We start from the raw sequence: 15,600 nt of genomic DNA on the forward strand, positions 1-15,600 counted from the left end.
TGAATAATGCTTTTGAGATAGGCCATGTGTATGTGATTAGCTCATTGGTTACTGGGCACCATTTTAAAGAATTACACTGAATAAATGAACCATTAGTTTCCTCTTTTTTTTTTGCATTTCTGATCTTTTTATGTGATTGCATCTTGATCAGTGTTGAAGTCAGCACTTTCATTTTTCTTCTCTTCAAAGTAATCCTCCTCTTCATTAGGATTCCCACAGTAGACTGTGGGAAGATATCTGCCCTCCCAAAAGAGTTGTATGAGAGAAGTCCTTGCCAGAGAGAGCAGCCCAATTATGTTTGTTTATTCATCACTCATGTGGATGTACAATGGAAGTTGTTTCCAGTCTCCTCTAAAAATACGACTTTTTCTAGCTAATATTTCACCAACCCCAAACTGTGACCTGATCTGAACTTTCAGGGGCTGAGCAATAGGAGGGACATGTAAGTAGCAATAATGTATTTCTCCATTGTTCCAGATGCAATGCCAATCAGTAGTACAAGTCTTGCTTTTGTGAGCAGATAACAAGGCAAAGAAAATGTGTGCTTCAGCCTGCCAAGAGACCTGCCATCAAGTTAGAGCCCCTGATTTGTGCTGATTAGAGGATAATATGAGCAGCATAAGCAATTTGCCCCAAGACATATGGAGGAGACTGCTGCTCTGGGGCTAGAGATGCTAAAAAGGAGCATCAAAAAATCTCAAAATATCTGAGCAGAGATCAGTCAATGTGAATATTGTTTTCAGTAATAACATCAAAGAGGAGAAAAATAAACCACAAGTCTAAAAATATGTTCCTTGAATGCTATCTTCCAGTTCCTAATTTTATTAAAAAGAAGCCATTTTAATTTAGACAGTGGTGAACTTTATGTGGAGATGTGTTTAGTCTTAGTGCAATGAGATATGCAATTGCTGGTGCAGATACTTCATACTAAGATTGCATCCAAACATTTAACTTTGTTTTGTTTCTCATAATTTTGGATGTTTTTCTTTTGTTTTGGATTTGTTGAATACAAGTGTCAAAAATCAGTGTCAGATATTCAGGAAAAATAAGGCAATGTAAGGCTAAGTGACTTGTCAAGTTAATCACCATGGCAAATACTGACCACACGTTACATGGATTCATTGTGACCACTGATTTTACAGTGACAGCTGAGGAACCGCAGTGAGTTACAGAGTGAAGTTGTATATGCATATATACATAGACAGCCAGAATTTCCACTTCTTAAATATGATCCCTTTTTAAAGGTATTGTCAGATGTAGCCTTAAGGCCAGAGCTATGTACAAGCTCAGGCTAGATGAGCAGAGCAAGCCAAGCTTCCCTTGTCATGTTTACAGTCCCTTGAGACATAGGGCAAAAGGGGATACTGCTGCTGGGAGCAAAACAGACTTCTCTGAGATCACCTGGCATCGTGTGGTGCGGGTTGATGAGAACCCCAGTCCCACAGAGGTGCCCTTTGCTTTAGGCTGGATCTAACTGTAGTTGCTTACAGCAGAGCTGTTAATACCAAAAGACATTGTTTGGCCTCCTGATGTAGCCTGTTGATACAAGCATTTCTGGAAAACAATTCAGCTCCATCCTGGATCCATCTCTCATATAGGTCAGGTGATCAAACTTCTGAAGAGTTTACACGTTTTTAGGGTTCCACTGACTAGAAAGGGAACCCAAAATATCTAGCTCTGCATTAGCCATCAAGATTGCTGTCTGGCAGGAGTTGGACTCAGTGATGCTCATGTGTCCCTTCCAACTTGGGATATTCTATGATTCTACAACTGTTGACATTGGTAGCTGGATGAGAAGGATCACACTTTTCACCTCTTGAACTGCCAGCAATAAGCTCTTCATCAAAGAACACGTAACAAGGCTTGAGGTAAAACCGTCAGCCTCCTCTGCAGCTACCAAAACTGTTTTAACAAGAAAGCTCTTATGGATTAAGGCAAATTTTACTCCCCAAAACAAAGACATTCCATAAGGCTGAAATCTGCGACACTAGTGGCTGTTGAGTGAACTTGCATTAACGATCTTGAGCCTTAGGTTTTTGGAATGAGAATGGAACTTGATACTAGTAATCCCTTCAGGTCTCGTTTCCATGCAAGTGAATACCCTGTTCTTGTGCTCAGTAGCTCATTTCTTTGAATTTTTGAGTTTCACCTGTTGTTTTGGTTTGGTTTTTTTTGTTGTTGTTGTTGTTGTTTTCTTGGAGTAACTAATTTTAATACAAATCTTTTTCTTTCCTAGGGGGTTGTTTATCACCATCCATGACAAAGGCCATATTGCAACAATGCTAAACTCTTGGCCTGAGGAAAACATTAAGGTATGTATCATGTCTTCTTTGGGCTGGGAAATTAAAAGCAATTGGATGTACAATGGGATGTTGAATGGCACTCTTTGGAATAATTACATAATTGCCTATTTTAAAAGACAATTAAGAAGTACTCCCAGTCTCAGAAAGTTTCCAGGCTAGTGTTGAACCTGAGATAATCTGTCATGTGTGTATGCAGTCAAGAACATCTTTATTAAAGCCAGCAGGACCTTGGTCTATAAAAAGAGCCTGCATGATAATAAATTCATACAGAAAGGTGTTAGTGAAGATGTTTGAGTGTCGAAGTATGCTGTGTCTCATTCACAACTTCTTAGATGTACCAAAACTCTTTGGGGTATCTCTGTAACTGAGCTGCTTGCAGAACTCCTTCCCTATCCCAACGAGTCATGCACTATTCAGCATTGCCAACTTTGCAAGTAACATTTGATATCCAGAAGCTGAAGAAATTACAGACACCCCACCCAGAAAGTAATCTTTTGAAGTGTTTTTCAGTAAGGCTCGGGGCTGGGCAAGTCCCTGGCGTAAAACACAGTCAACATTTAAGACAGGTCATGTCAATCACCTTCTTCCATCCATTTGAAAGTATACATGCCTGAGAATTTCCCTGACTATTGACAGAGGTTCCGTTCCCTATCAGTCAGCTGTTTCTTTCAGGAACAGAGATTGGGAAGCTGTGAAAAGCTTGCAACCATGTTCCTTCTTTTTTTAAAAAAAAAAGGGGGGGGAGAGGAGGGTTTAAAATGCTTCCAGAAAATGTAATCCTATTCCTTGTCTTTGCAACCACAATGAACAAATGTAAACTAGATATTTTATCCAGATTCTGTCCAAAAACATCAGCATTTCCATTTGTTTCTGATCAGGATTGTGAGCAGAACTCATTCTAGCCAATAGGTATGTTTTTGCAGATGGGGAAACCAGCATGGAGAGATCAAACTCTTGTTGAAATATCCCTCTCTGGCACCCAAAACAGACAGGAAGAGCAGTATTCCATGAAGGAGAATCAGACACTGCTTTCTGGATTTGTCAGACCATGAAGGCAGTAACCAGCATCAGTTTTGGACTGCAGGGTTCCTTATGTGTTTGAACACAGACTTAGCTACGCCTGACCTGGTAGACATCTACACACCTGAGATTTTGAGATAAGTAGGGAAGTACCTGAACTGCACCTAAGTCCCTGGTGGGACCCATTTGCTTGAACAGGTCAGACCACACCAAACACTAACACCATTAAGCCCTTTTCAGTGAAGAAACATGTGGAGGTGCTATCCCACTTCATACTTTGTGCCACCTTAGAGCTTTAAGGCAACAGCATTTACTGTGGCAATGGGAAATGTTAAATTGTGTGCCTGGGTCCTCTGTAAGGGCTGGAAGAGAGCTCCGCTGAGTTTAGCAAAGCCTCAGCCAAGCTCTGAAGTGTGTGTCCCACCTCCAGCTCTTCTGCTGAAGCTGGGCTGCTCTGAAGGAGCCAAAGTGCCAGAAGCAGAATAAGCAAGAAGTCTTTTCAGAGCACATTCATGCAGGAGCGTGGGATTTTTGTGTCTCTTCCAGGATTGCTAATGAATCTGTCCATGAGGAAGCACTGGGTAAAATATGGGCAGCCCTTTGTTAGTTTTCTCTGTTTCTTTAACCTTATACTCTTTTCTGCACACTGGTCCAAGTGGAGCAAGAGGAACACAGAGAATTGTACAGGATAGTGTTGTGGTAGGGTGTTACAACAGCTATGGGCTGAAACCAACTTTGATGGTTGGACTAGATGATCTTAACGGTCTTTTTACCTGAAGCTGAGCATAATACAGAAACTTCCCTTTCCCAGATAAGTGTGCAGCTGCAAGCTACTTGACCAACCTTACTACCTTCCTTCCTTCCTTCTCTCTGTCTCTCCTTCCATAGGGGGCTTCCCCTGGGAAGTGCACTCAACACTGCTTTTAGCCAAAGACACGACCAGAGTCATCAGGAAGACGTGTAGCGTAGCTGGAAGTAGAAAGCAAGTTTCTCATCAGTCTCATTGTTAAACCTGTGGTTCGGTTAGAGGGATCTGCCCTGCTCAGTCAGAGATTACTGTCCTCTTTGTTGAGTCTTTGTGGAGTTTTGATCAGATGGATGTAAGCAATTAAAACATTACTTTAATATGCTTGTGTATCAGGTATCCACTAAAGCTTGCTTATAGTTTGTTTAGGTTTTTTTTTAATTCAAAGATCCACAAATAACCAAGAAGCTGGTTTCCCCTGGGTGATACAAGCAGCACTGAAACTGTTCTGTGCTATATTTTCTGTTCTCCTGTATTTTTCAGCGTTACTTTGGAGATTTTTGGTGCAGCACATCTAACGCAGAAGAAATATTCTCTGTTTCACAAGCATATAAGTGCAGTGGAGATGTTTTTAGGCTTTTCTAAATGGTCAGAATTTTCACAGTCTTTAATGTAATTTGCATCAGCTTCTGGATGAACCTGTAGCAGTGCATGTGTTTGCTGCTTTCGCTATTCCCAATACAGCCCTCTGGTTCCATTTGCATCCAGGGTGTGGTGAAGGAGTGAAGGCACACCCAGAAACAGATGGAGCCCACCCAAAAAGAGTCTTTCCCATCACTAACACTTCACATTGACTCAGAAGGAAAAACAAATAGGAAAATGTCCCAAAAATGGGGTAAATGTCTGAATCGTTGTTATGATCATGAATTTCCCATGGCAGGGCTCGTTCAGCCTCTGGCCCAGCAGGTTTTTAGTCATTCTGGTTTTAATGGTCTTTTCACTGAATTTTCAATTACTTTTAGGAATTCTAAGTCCTACTGACAATGGACTGGCAACAAGACAACACCATTCTGCATGTAGGATTTCAAAATAATCCTTATTACGTGGAGGTTGTCACTATTCCTGTGTGCATTACAATCCTGGAATTTGTCATGCACAGTACCACCCTGTAACTGAGTGGCTTTTCTGGCTGAAGGGCAAAATAGATGTAAAAAGCAGAATAGATGTTTCCTGTGTATTTTTAGTTTATCCTCAGGCTTATTCCTGAACTACGTAATGTAGTGTAATTCTGGTCTGCTACAAACCTTGGTTTAGGTTAAGGGAGAAAATAGCCTTGGGAGGTGCACATAATTTACGTTGAATAAGAGTGTGATTGTTCATTGTGAATCCCTCGTGCACAACTTAAAGTCCTTCCATGGCTTCTCCCTTTAATCATCTGAAATATGCAGGGCAAGGACACTGAAAGAAATCAGTATGCATCTTCCTGAAATAGAAAAGTGCAGCAAAAGGTTTATTCCATTCCTAAACAAGGAAATGCTTTGCTGTCCCAGCATTAAAGCAACACATCTGTATTATCCCCACCCAAAAAATGAAGTCCATCTGTTGAGGTAGCAACTAATGCCCCATTTTCCTATTTCCTAATACAGCACATGCATGTGTCTTCAGTTTAACATTAACTTTGCAGATCTTCAATTAAAAGCTTCTTTGCAGTCTTCTGCTTTGAAATCCAAGCTAGGCTTGAGCTGCCCACAGTCAATCTGATGTGAGCACTTTGAAGTGCTGGGACAGTGGTGGAAGTCTGTTGGGGTATTTGCAGCTTTTCTTCACTATGGAACTGGACTGCAGTGTCATCCCGTTCTGGCTGTGTTTCTGAACTGCCCACTGAAGTGCCAGAACCCGGGGACAAAACTGACAAATAGAGTACTTAGCCTAAAATTTATAAAGCTTAGTGACTTGCTTGATCCTTTACTTCCTAAGGCCCCAGTGCTGTACAGGGCAGGTTGAATAGGTCAGCTTTGGGCTTCTAATTTGGACCTTGGTAAGCATGCTTTTATTTTTATCTTTATTATTTTATCTTTTTCTTGTCACAAAGAAGTGATACAGTAATGAGAAAAACAGGAAGTTATGGAACAGAGATTCTTGAGGGGTAGCACATTGCACTATTGCTGAAATGCAAGAAATGGGCTGCATGAAGACTTAAATGGCAATCCCAGCTGGATGGCAAAAATATCTGGTGTTAAATATGTAGTGTGTGGGATCCCTCAACCCATGCTGTTTGCCCATGCTGATGGCTTCTGTCTTGTAGCTTGGTGTACCAGAGACAAAGGGACCCAGATGTAATGAGTTTTACATTAGTTTTCTTGTGCTGGCTACTCCATGCAAGTCTTTAAGAGTGGGCAGGCATAAATTTGTTACTTCACAGAGGCATTTCATAAGCACAGGCACTTTTGTGCACAGCTCTTTTTCGAGGCAAAAAAGAAAGTCAAAGCCAGATCTCTTTTGTGCAGCTGCGGGTTGTGCAGCAGGGATGCATGAAGAGCGATGCCTGTTGGGTTCTGCTATGTAAGAGCTGAAGTGCTGGCAAGCAGAGCTGCTGCTCTCCCACACTGAGAGCAGTTACCCATCAGCCACATTATCTCCATCCCTAAATGAACAGCCCTGTATCACTAACAGCTAAGAAAGAATCATAGAATCACGAAGGTTGGAACAGGCCTCTAAAACCATCTAGTTCAACCCCAGCCCACCCTTACCATGCCTACTAACAATATTCCTCAGTGCCACATCTCCACAGTTCTTGAGCACCTCCAGGGATGGTTACTCTACTGTTTCCCTTGGCAGCCTGGGTCAATGCCTCACCACTCCCTCGGATAACAAATGTTTCCTACTATCCAACCTAGACCTCCCCAGGCACAACTTAAGACCATTACTTCTCATCCTATAGACCATTACCTTTTGTCATATATATCATGTGGTGTTATGTAGAAGGAACAAATATCCACTGCACAATACAACTGCAAAATGGCATTGATGTGAAAATCATGGTGCTGGTTTTGTTGTTTGAGCCTTGACAACTCCATTCAGCAGTGTCTTTTGGTCCTCCTAGGCTATCGTGGTGACAGACGGAGAGAGAATTCTCGGTTTAGGAGATCTAGGAAGTTATGGTATGGGTATCCCGGTGGGGAAGCTGGCTTTGTACACCGCTTGTGGAGGAGTTCACCCACAGCAGTGTCTCCCTGTCCTGCTGGATGTTGGCACAGACAATGAGGTAAGACCTAGAGATTTTCATAAACCTGCTGGGGAGAGAAGGAATTGATTAATGCTCAGCTGAGGCCAGTTCCCTAAATGTGGAAGCAAAGCCAGAGACATCCACGATGAGATGATGGCTAGACCAGCACTGCAGGGAAGTGACCAGGTTGCATTGCTGTTTGATGCTCATGAAACTTTTGCTTTTATTGGAAACTGAAATGAACAATGAACAGCCTCATGGTCCCCTGGAGAGAAGAGCATTGCCTTTTGGAGCTGAAGGATCAGCTCCAGATTTATTCTTCTTGTGATAATTGTGAGAAAACAGATACCCACGTCTGCACAGAGATGATGGTATTCGAGAAAACAGGGAATCCCTGCTGGGTGATTTGGGAATGATTAATTGCAGTGTTTTGTCAGCGTGCACACTTGGCTACACATGATAGCCAGACAGGAGGACTGCATCTGTTTGCAGATTTTTTGCCTTCTGACTCTGGCTCAGAAAGTGCAACATTTTAGCAATGCCAGGATGGACATCAGTGAGGATAACTTTTTTAAAAGGAACATACTGTCAATATATGTGATGGCCAGGCTTTGTTCACTGATCGTACTTGTGCCTCACTGACCCTGAGGAAACAACATGTGTTTCTTGAGAGAAATAGAAATCTGAGGTGTAAAAGCTTTAAGCTTGTTATGAAGACAGATGCTACCATGATGCTAGCATGAGTGCCTGATATTTTCAGAAGTGCTCACTAGAATTTGAACAGAAAGACGGCAGATGACCACAGATGACATGTAAGTTGAGACTGACAGTTAGCTTTTTGATCTCAGTCTCAGGGCTGTTTTATCCCTCTGGCATAGTGATCTATCACAGACTGGTAGAACTTAGGATGTATTGCATCTCAGCCTGATCCACAGTCTTTCCTGAAAATTGGAATCTCTGTGTTTGGACCTTCTGAGTTTGGACTCTTCTCACTTTTTGGCAATCCCACTCCATAAAGGAGTGCACTTCAGCTTGATTCTTTCATCTCTTCTTCCCCCTCCTCCTGCCTCCTGCTTTGCACTCCACCAAGTGCTGCACACTCTGAGCTCCCCTCCAGAGGCACGTGGGTGTAAGTGCTTCCTTACCCATGGGAAGCTTCTGACCATACATATCAACCTGTTTCAATCGTAGCATCCACTGAGGGACACTACAATTCTAAATGACACCACTGATTTCTTAGGCATCTCCAGAAGTCAGCTGGTGTCAGAGAAAGGCACTGCCTGAATCACTCTCTTGGGCACTTTTATTCTGGCTAAGAACATACGAGTTTAGCTTGTATGTCCTGAATATTCTCTGTGGAAGCAGTTTTCACAGCTGAGATTAAAATATAGAAGTTACTGCTTTCCAGCAATATAATCAATGTATTTACTTGCAATAAAAGTAATTGAATTATTTCACAGCTTTCTTATAAACCCAGCCCAACCCAACCCTAACTACATTCTAGTAACATCCTGCCCCACAAATAAACTCATTTATCAATGTAGAAATAGCCACCTCCTGTTGGCATTCATCCTGTTCTTCTCTGCCTACTGCTATACAGCAAGCCTGGGGCACCTCAGGAAGAACAGAGTAAGTACATCAGATATATTATGTTTTAGCAACAGTTCCCAGCTCATCTTTCTGACAGTCCATAATACTTTGTAGACTGTCAGCAAATCAGTCTTTTCAGAGCTTGGCCTTTCTCAGCTTGCTATCGGGGGAATTCTATACTCCATGAATAGTCCCATAGTCCTAAAAGAACAATCAGCAAAACCATGCAAATGGGTCTGCTCTGCTTTGTGACCCCGAAGAATCAAGCATCAAACTCAGAGGAAAACCTCTCTCATCTTTCCTTCTAAGGAAACATCTGTGGCTATAAAAGTAGATCTAATTTTAGCCCACCTGCCAATATTTGGGGCCATATGGCTGCAGGACAATAGGTCTGCAATGGCTTGTCCCCTTCTCATATTAATGATTCAGTTCCTGAAATCAGAAGGGAAGTTGGGTTGTTTTGCAAGTGACTCACTGAGGTGTTGGCCCACCTGTGTCCTGTCACTGTTTGCCCCGTGATTTTCCCCAAAATATCTGTTATTTTCATGCTGAGTCAGTCCTTTTTAGATGGCTTGAGAATCCTCATTTACCACCTGGTGGATTGGTTTGGAGGCTTTTGTATTCGCGACAAGCACCAAAAAAATGAATGAATCTGTTGTGAAAGTCCCATGTGCCTTGACAACTGCTGACAGCTGGAGTGGAGTGCTAGCTGGGTGAGGAGCTTGGGCACACCTCAGCATCCCATCACAGGTTCTGGTCTGCTCTGGGCTAGCACGCAAAAGCTGTAGAATCTTAGAATTCTTAGAGTTGGAAGGGTCCTTTAAAGGTCATCCAGTCCAACTCCCCTGCAATGAACAGGAACATCCACAGCTTGATGAGTTTGCCCAGTCATTTTGGGTCAGTCATGACTTCAGATGATTTTCATTGCTCAAACTACTGTTTATGGTCACAACATCTTTCCCAGGAACCCCCAGTGCAAAATCAAGTGCTAACTTGACAGTAAAGACTCCTCTCACAAAGTCAGCTTTTTTCACTGGAAATGAGATACCTCAGCAAGGAGTCATGGTGGAGCTGCGAGGGGGATGCAGAGCTCCATTGCCCACTGCAGTTCAGAAGCATCACACCTCTCTGGCTTTATTCCCACAAAAAGTCAGTTGGTAGCACCGCTAACTTCTTACACTTCCTGCTCACAAAAAGCTACATGGTCTGGTCTTCACTGCCAAGTGAGTAAAACGGTAATTTGACCACAACAGGCAGACTTCCTTAGGTAGGCTGGGCCATAAATCTCCACCCAGCTGTGGATGAGATGCTGTCAACAGGATTGCTTTGTGTCCTAGGCTCTGCTGAGTGATCCACTCTATATTGGACTGAAACACAAGAGGGTCCGTGGGAAACAATACGACGAACTGATTGATGAGTTTATGCAGGCGGTTACCAACAAGTAAGTGGTGTTACATACATGGCTGCTCTGAGCTGCTTCCATTTAAGAACAAATGTTGCAACTCTTGAAATAAACATTAGCGTGATGGATGGTTGCAGGCAAAGAAGGGTCATTTAAATGCAGGTCTCCTGGGTGGCCTACAAATGACTCTTTGTGCTTGAGCACTCTGCATCAAAATTATTTATGTCTTCAGAGAACTGAAATGGGACTGACTATTTATAACCATTTCCTGTCCATATAGGCTGGAGGTGTCAAACATATGCCCCGTGGGCTGTATCTGGTCTCCATCATGCATTTATGAGACTCGTTCAGCATAAGCAGAATCTAAACTTCACTTTGTTTATGTTTTGTACAGGAAGTTTCTAGCTCTCACCGTTATGGGGGAGATCTAATTGGAAATGGCGTGCTGCTGAGTGTGATGGTATCTGTGAGAGCTGCAAGCAGCCTGTCTGTCACTTAGCAAAAACAGCAGCTTCCCTGATGACATGATGAGGCCACGTTTTGAGCATTGCCTTTTTCATGGTGGGACAGACTGCATGCATGTTTCCATTCCTATCGTATCACAGGGATGTGAGGTCTCTGCTGTACCAGGGAGTCTGATGTGAAAGGAGCAGAGCCACTTCTCAGTGCTGTGTGTGCACCTCTGGCACTGCACTGATTCTCCCTTCTGGAAGAAGGGAAAACACATTAAAATCTGCATGACTTTGTGGAGAGGTTACCGTAAGGAAGAAAGTGAGAACTGCTCTTTAAAAAAGAAAATAATAACTGGAAAGCCCCAAGCTCCCGAGCAGCTTCTGCCCTTCCTAAAGCAGCAGAGAACACTGGTCAGGAGTGGCAGAGAGCTGTATCTGTGCTTAATTCATGGGCTGCTGCTCATCTGCATATTGTAGGTGTGTTGTAGGGTCTTTCCTTCACAGCCAAAGGAGCTATGTTTGATCTTCCCTCGTTCTGTCTTTCCAGCTGGCAGCATGTGTGCATTCCTGTATAAATGCAAGGGAGTGGGTGATACATGTGTCATCAGCACTCAGGTCATCAAGTGTCCCTTGAGGTAGGAGGCAGAATGCCCAGTGTCTAATGGCAGCCTCTTCCCATCCACTGAGAAGCACGTCTTCACATACGATCTCACCGCCCATCTGGAGGGATGTAGGAAACAGGGGCTGCAGTGCTGAGGACCATCAGCCACAGCTAATGAACCAAATTTTGAGAGATTAATGCATCATGGAGAATTTTGGCATCATGATGTCATCGCTCCTTGCAGCATTATGCTGCACAGTGGGCACGTGCAGTGCTGCAGTTAGGATGGGAGAATCTATGATTCTGTGATGTCTGCTGCTCAGCATCATGATGTAGACATGCCCTATATGACAGCAGGCCAGTACATCACCCCTCCCAGCTGCAGGTAACCACAAACTGTGCAAAATTGCTTCTCCTCAGCCTGCGCTACAGCTGTGAATGTAAACACAGCCATACAGCCCTGCCTGCTGCATTCAAGAATACCTGAGGATGACTGCAGCAAAGAGTCTGTTGTGCCTGTACCACACATCGATGATACCACACGCAAGTTCAGTTGTTTGGGGATCCAATTATGTCTTTCCTCCTCTTTTGGATTGCCACAAACCTCTTGCAATCTGGAAGTCTCCTTTGCAGCTTGGTGTTCGTGAAGAAACTTCTGTTTTCTGAGGGTACTTCTTCTCACAGAAACCATTTGTCAGTTCCTTTGCAGGAGTGCCGCCCACACCGCCAAATCACTGCCGGCTCAAGGGACGTTTGTCACTGACATGGAATGTGTCCAAGCCCATAACAAAGCCAGGGGATTGAAGATTTACTGTCCTAATGGAATAATAATATTAAGCAGATGTCAAATTTCTAGAGCTGGAGACCACTACAGTCAGCAGAAAGAGCTCCTAGTCTCATTACAGCCACTTTATAAGGAAACCAGGAATGTGTCAGAGGCTTCAGAATTAGCACTTACAGTATATTGAAATAAAGTTTGGCTTCTGGGCAATTTTAGAAAGAAAAGCCCTTTCTGAAACACCTGGATAAATTGTTGCATGGTGCCTAAATCTCCATTCATTACTGTTTCACGTAAAATACATAAAATGACTGGGCTCTCTAATAACAGCTCCAAATTGTGCGTTTTGACCCTCTTGGGAGGCAAGCACAAGCAAACTTTGCCCATTGAGCCTGCCCTCTGACTGAATGAAACAGTGTGGCAAGTTGTGGATCTCTCGCAGTGACTAATAGGCTTTGTAGGAGAATATGCACTACTTCTGTTTTCTGATTCTCAGTTACCATGGTGAAGGGTAAGGCAGTTAAGGCAGTCTCATTCTTGAACAGACACATTTTTGTAGGATGGAATAGCTGTTCACCCATAGTGTCCAAGGATTACATCAGAGTAACCCGCAGAATTTCTGAGGCCAACATATCTGAGGTTCAACAAATCCAAGCGCAAGGTCTTGCACCTGAGTTGCAGCAACTCCCAGTTCAGTACAAACTAGGGGATGTAAGGATGGAGAACTGCCAAAAAGGCCTTGGAGGTACTGGTGGATAGGAAGCTGGACATGAGCCAGCACTGTGCCCTCACAGTCCAGAAAGCCAACCGTATCCTGTTCTGTATCAAAAGCAGTGTGGCCAGCAGGCCGAGGGAGGTGAAGTTTTTTACACTAAGTATGGTTATGCACTGGCACCAGGTTGCCCAGAGAGGTGGTGGATGCCCCATTCCTGGAGACACTCAAGGTCAGGCTTGATGGGACTCTGAGCGCCTGATGGAGCTGCAGGTGTCCCTGTTCATTGCATGGGGTTGGACTAGATGGCCTTTAAGGTCCCTTCCAACTCAAACAGTACTATGATTCTATGATGAGCAATTTAAGGTTGAAATCAATACTTTATGGGAGATACTGCTGTGCTGGAGCTTATTCCAGTCACTCCTGTAGTTCCATCATATATGAGCAGTGCAGCTTGGTGGCTCCAAGTGGCGGGAGGTGGTGATGGACATCCTGTCCCCAGTTCCTGGCTCCATTTTGGATGCTGGCCTCGGCTGCGTGCTGATGGATGCTGAGCACGTAGCCAGAGGCTGAGACACCACGCTCCAGAAGCCTCATTAAACTGTCTTAACTTCACTCCTGTTTCCTTTCCCATCAGTGCTCATTAACAGGGTGACCGGCAAGACAGAAGCTTTCTCTTTTATCAGCCTCTGCCATATGGCCAGCACAGAAGACATCAGGAGATCAGATGCTCAGCTTCTCAAAATGGGAGGAGAGTGAAAATAGCTCTGCTGAGTTTGTTTTTCTTTGGCTTGTTTTTTTTTTTTATACCTGATTTTTTTTATCCAGTTGCTCTCCAGTAGCTTTCCTCACAAACACACTCTCAGGTCAGTTGTGCTCTCCAACAGGCAGAGTGTGCTCAACAACAGACCACCTCTGTTTGAGCAGTTCTCCAGTACCCTGCATCACAAATTCACCAGCACCTTTCAGAAACAAAATCACCTGTTCCCTTATGTTATTTATTCAGGTGCTGTAGTTAACTTGGTTAACTGAAAGACTGAAGTCTGTAGGCACCAGTAGCCTTCACAAAGCCCTTGTGTAACACTGACTGCACCTGACGTCCCTCAGCAGACGTGTGTCTGCCAGGAGACCCGCACCCTGTCCACAAGAAGCCTTGTGCCTCCAGCTGCAGCCTTTTTGCAGACCCGGTGCAAGGACCACAAAATCGTTTTGCATAAAAGCACAGGACTGGCATGGCATCTTTAGTGCTGCTCTTAGTGCTTGGAAGCTGTGAGACATGCTCTACAAAGGGTGGGTTAGTTCTGGGTTGTTTTGTTTTTTTGTTTTGTTATGTTGGTTTGGGTTTTTTTTTTTTTGCATTAAGGACTATAATGAATGTTAACTTTGATTTTTCAAGAGTTTTTTTCCAAGGGCTTTGTGATTGAGCTTGCCACGGCCTTGCTCCATATTCTACATCTAACAGTAGCTGATAGCAGGTGCCCAGGGATACAGCTAAGAGCAGGCATGCATGCCATGGTACATCCTTGGCATACTCCCCAGCTTCCAGTAATCTGAGATCCAGGACATTCAGGGATTTCCTGTTATCTTCGTGCTTCAAGGGTCACTTCCATTGATTTAGCACTCAAATCCACAGCAGGCTCTGTGCCTCAGGGCATGCTGGCTGTCTTTACGTTGGTGGAAAAACCTAGTGAGATTCTAATGTTAGAAATATTGTACAGCCTAAGAAGATAGTTCCTGTTGGGTTTGTGATGCAGCTCCCTGGAGCGAAATTTCTAAACCCAAGACTTAGGGCTCTAAACATTATATTGGCTGCAACTGGCCTAATTTTGCCAAATTGCCATCTGTTGGCTCATGTTCTAGCATAAAATCAACCACATTTTTGTTTCACAGTGATAACTGTCGTTACTGCTTCATCTGCTGTAACAATCATGGCTTCATAATGTGGATCCAGCTTAATGACCTCTTAATGTGGTCCAGCTTTCACTGTGCTGTAATTAACCTGACAGTCTACAAACCTGACTCATGTTGTTTCCATTTCAATGTAAAATAGCAGATAAGATTGTGTTTTCTAACTTATCTCTTCATCTTTACTTTGAGTGATATAACTTGTGCTGTAAAATAACATCACAATATTGGCTGAGATTTTCAGAACCAGAAGATCAACTTTTACTTTAATTCACCAAAATTTTAGTTTTCATTTTAATGTTTTAAATGGAAGAACTTCTCTTCATCTCAGCTATGTGGAAATGTTAAAGTGGAAGGCTTTTTTTTAATGTTAAATGTACTATCTATGGTTTGCAGACCACAGGCAGACAAACTCTGCCTGAATCAGCAGCGCACTGCCGGCCCTCTGCCTCTAAGTAATAAACCTATCTCTCTGTTGTCTCTACCTATCTGGGTTTCCTCTTCCTGGCCAGAAACACACGCAGATATGCAAACACTACAGTCCTGAAGTGATGTTTCCCAGACATGAATGACACTAGAAAAGGCTGAGCCTTCTGGGACATGTTTATAGTTTTGTCTACCCTGTTATTACAAAGAACCCACAGCACTGCTGCCATTTGAAGACTCATAGTGAAGGAATAGCAAGAATGATCATGGTCTTTGCACCATTTTACATGGGATGAATAATACTTTTTTTCCTTCTAAGCCTCTTAGCTTGGCACCAGTGTTTGTTTATATAGGACTGCTGTTGCGATCTCTTATTCTTATGTAGATAAATGCATATCTGGTTCTGTCAAGGTCAACCATGGAATTATATGGGATAGAAG

At 43.3% G+C, this 15,600-nt stretch overlaps 1 protein-coding gene across 1 annotated transcript in view; it reads left to right on the forward strand.

Annotated features, from left to right (window-relative positions):
• Window positions 1-15,600, forward strand: part of ME3 (malic enzyme 3) — a 49,896-nt gene that overhangs the window by 13,033 nt on the left and 21,263 nt on the right. Inside the window, 3 exon segments of the mRNA XM_003203535.4 lie at window positions 2,237-2,312; window positions 7,172-7,333; window positions 10,222-10,325. Coding sequence (XP_003203583.2) covers window positions 2,237-2,312; window positions 7,172-7,333; window positions 10,222-10,325 — 342 coding nt within the window.

The sequence above is a fragment of the Meleagris gallopavo genome, chromosome 1 (genome assembly GCF_000146605.3).
Source record: "Meleagris gallopavo isolate NT-WF06-2002-E0010 breed Aviagen turkey brand Nicholas breeding stock chromosome 1, Turkey_5.1, whole genome shotgun sequence".
NCBI lineage: Eukaryota > Metazoa > Chordata > Aves > Galliformes > Phasianidae > Meleagris > Meleagris gallopavo.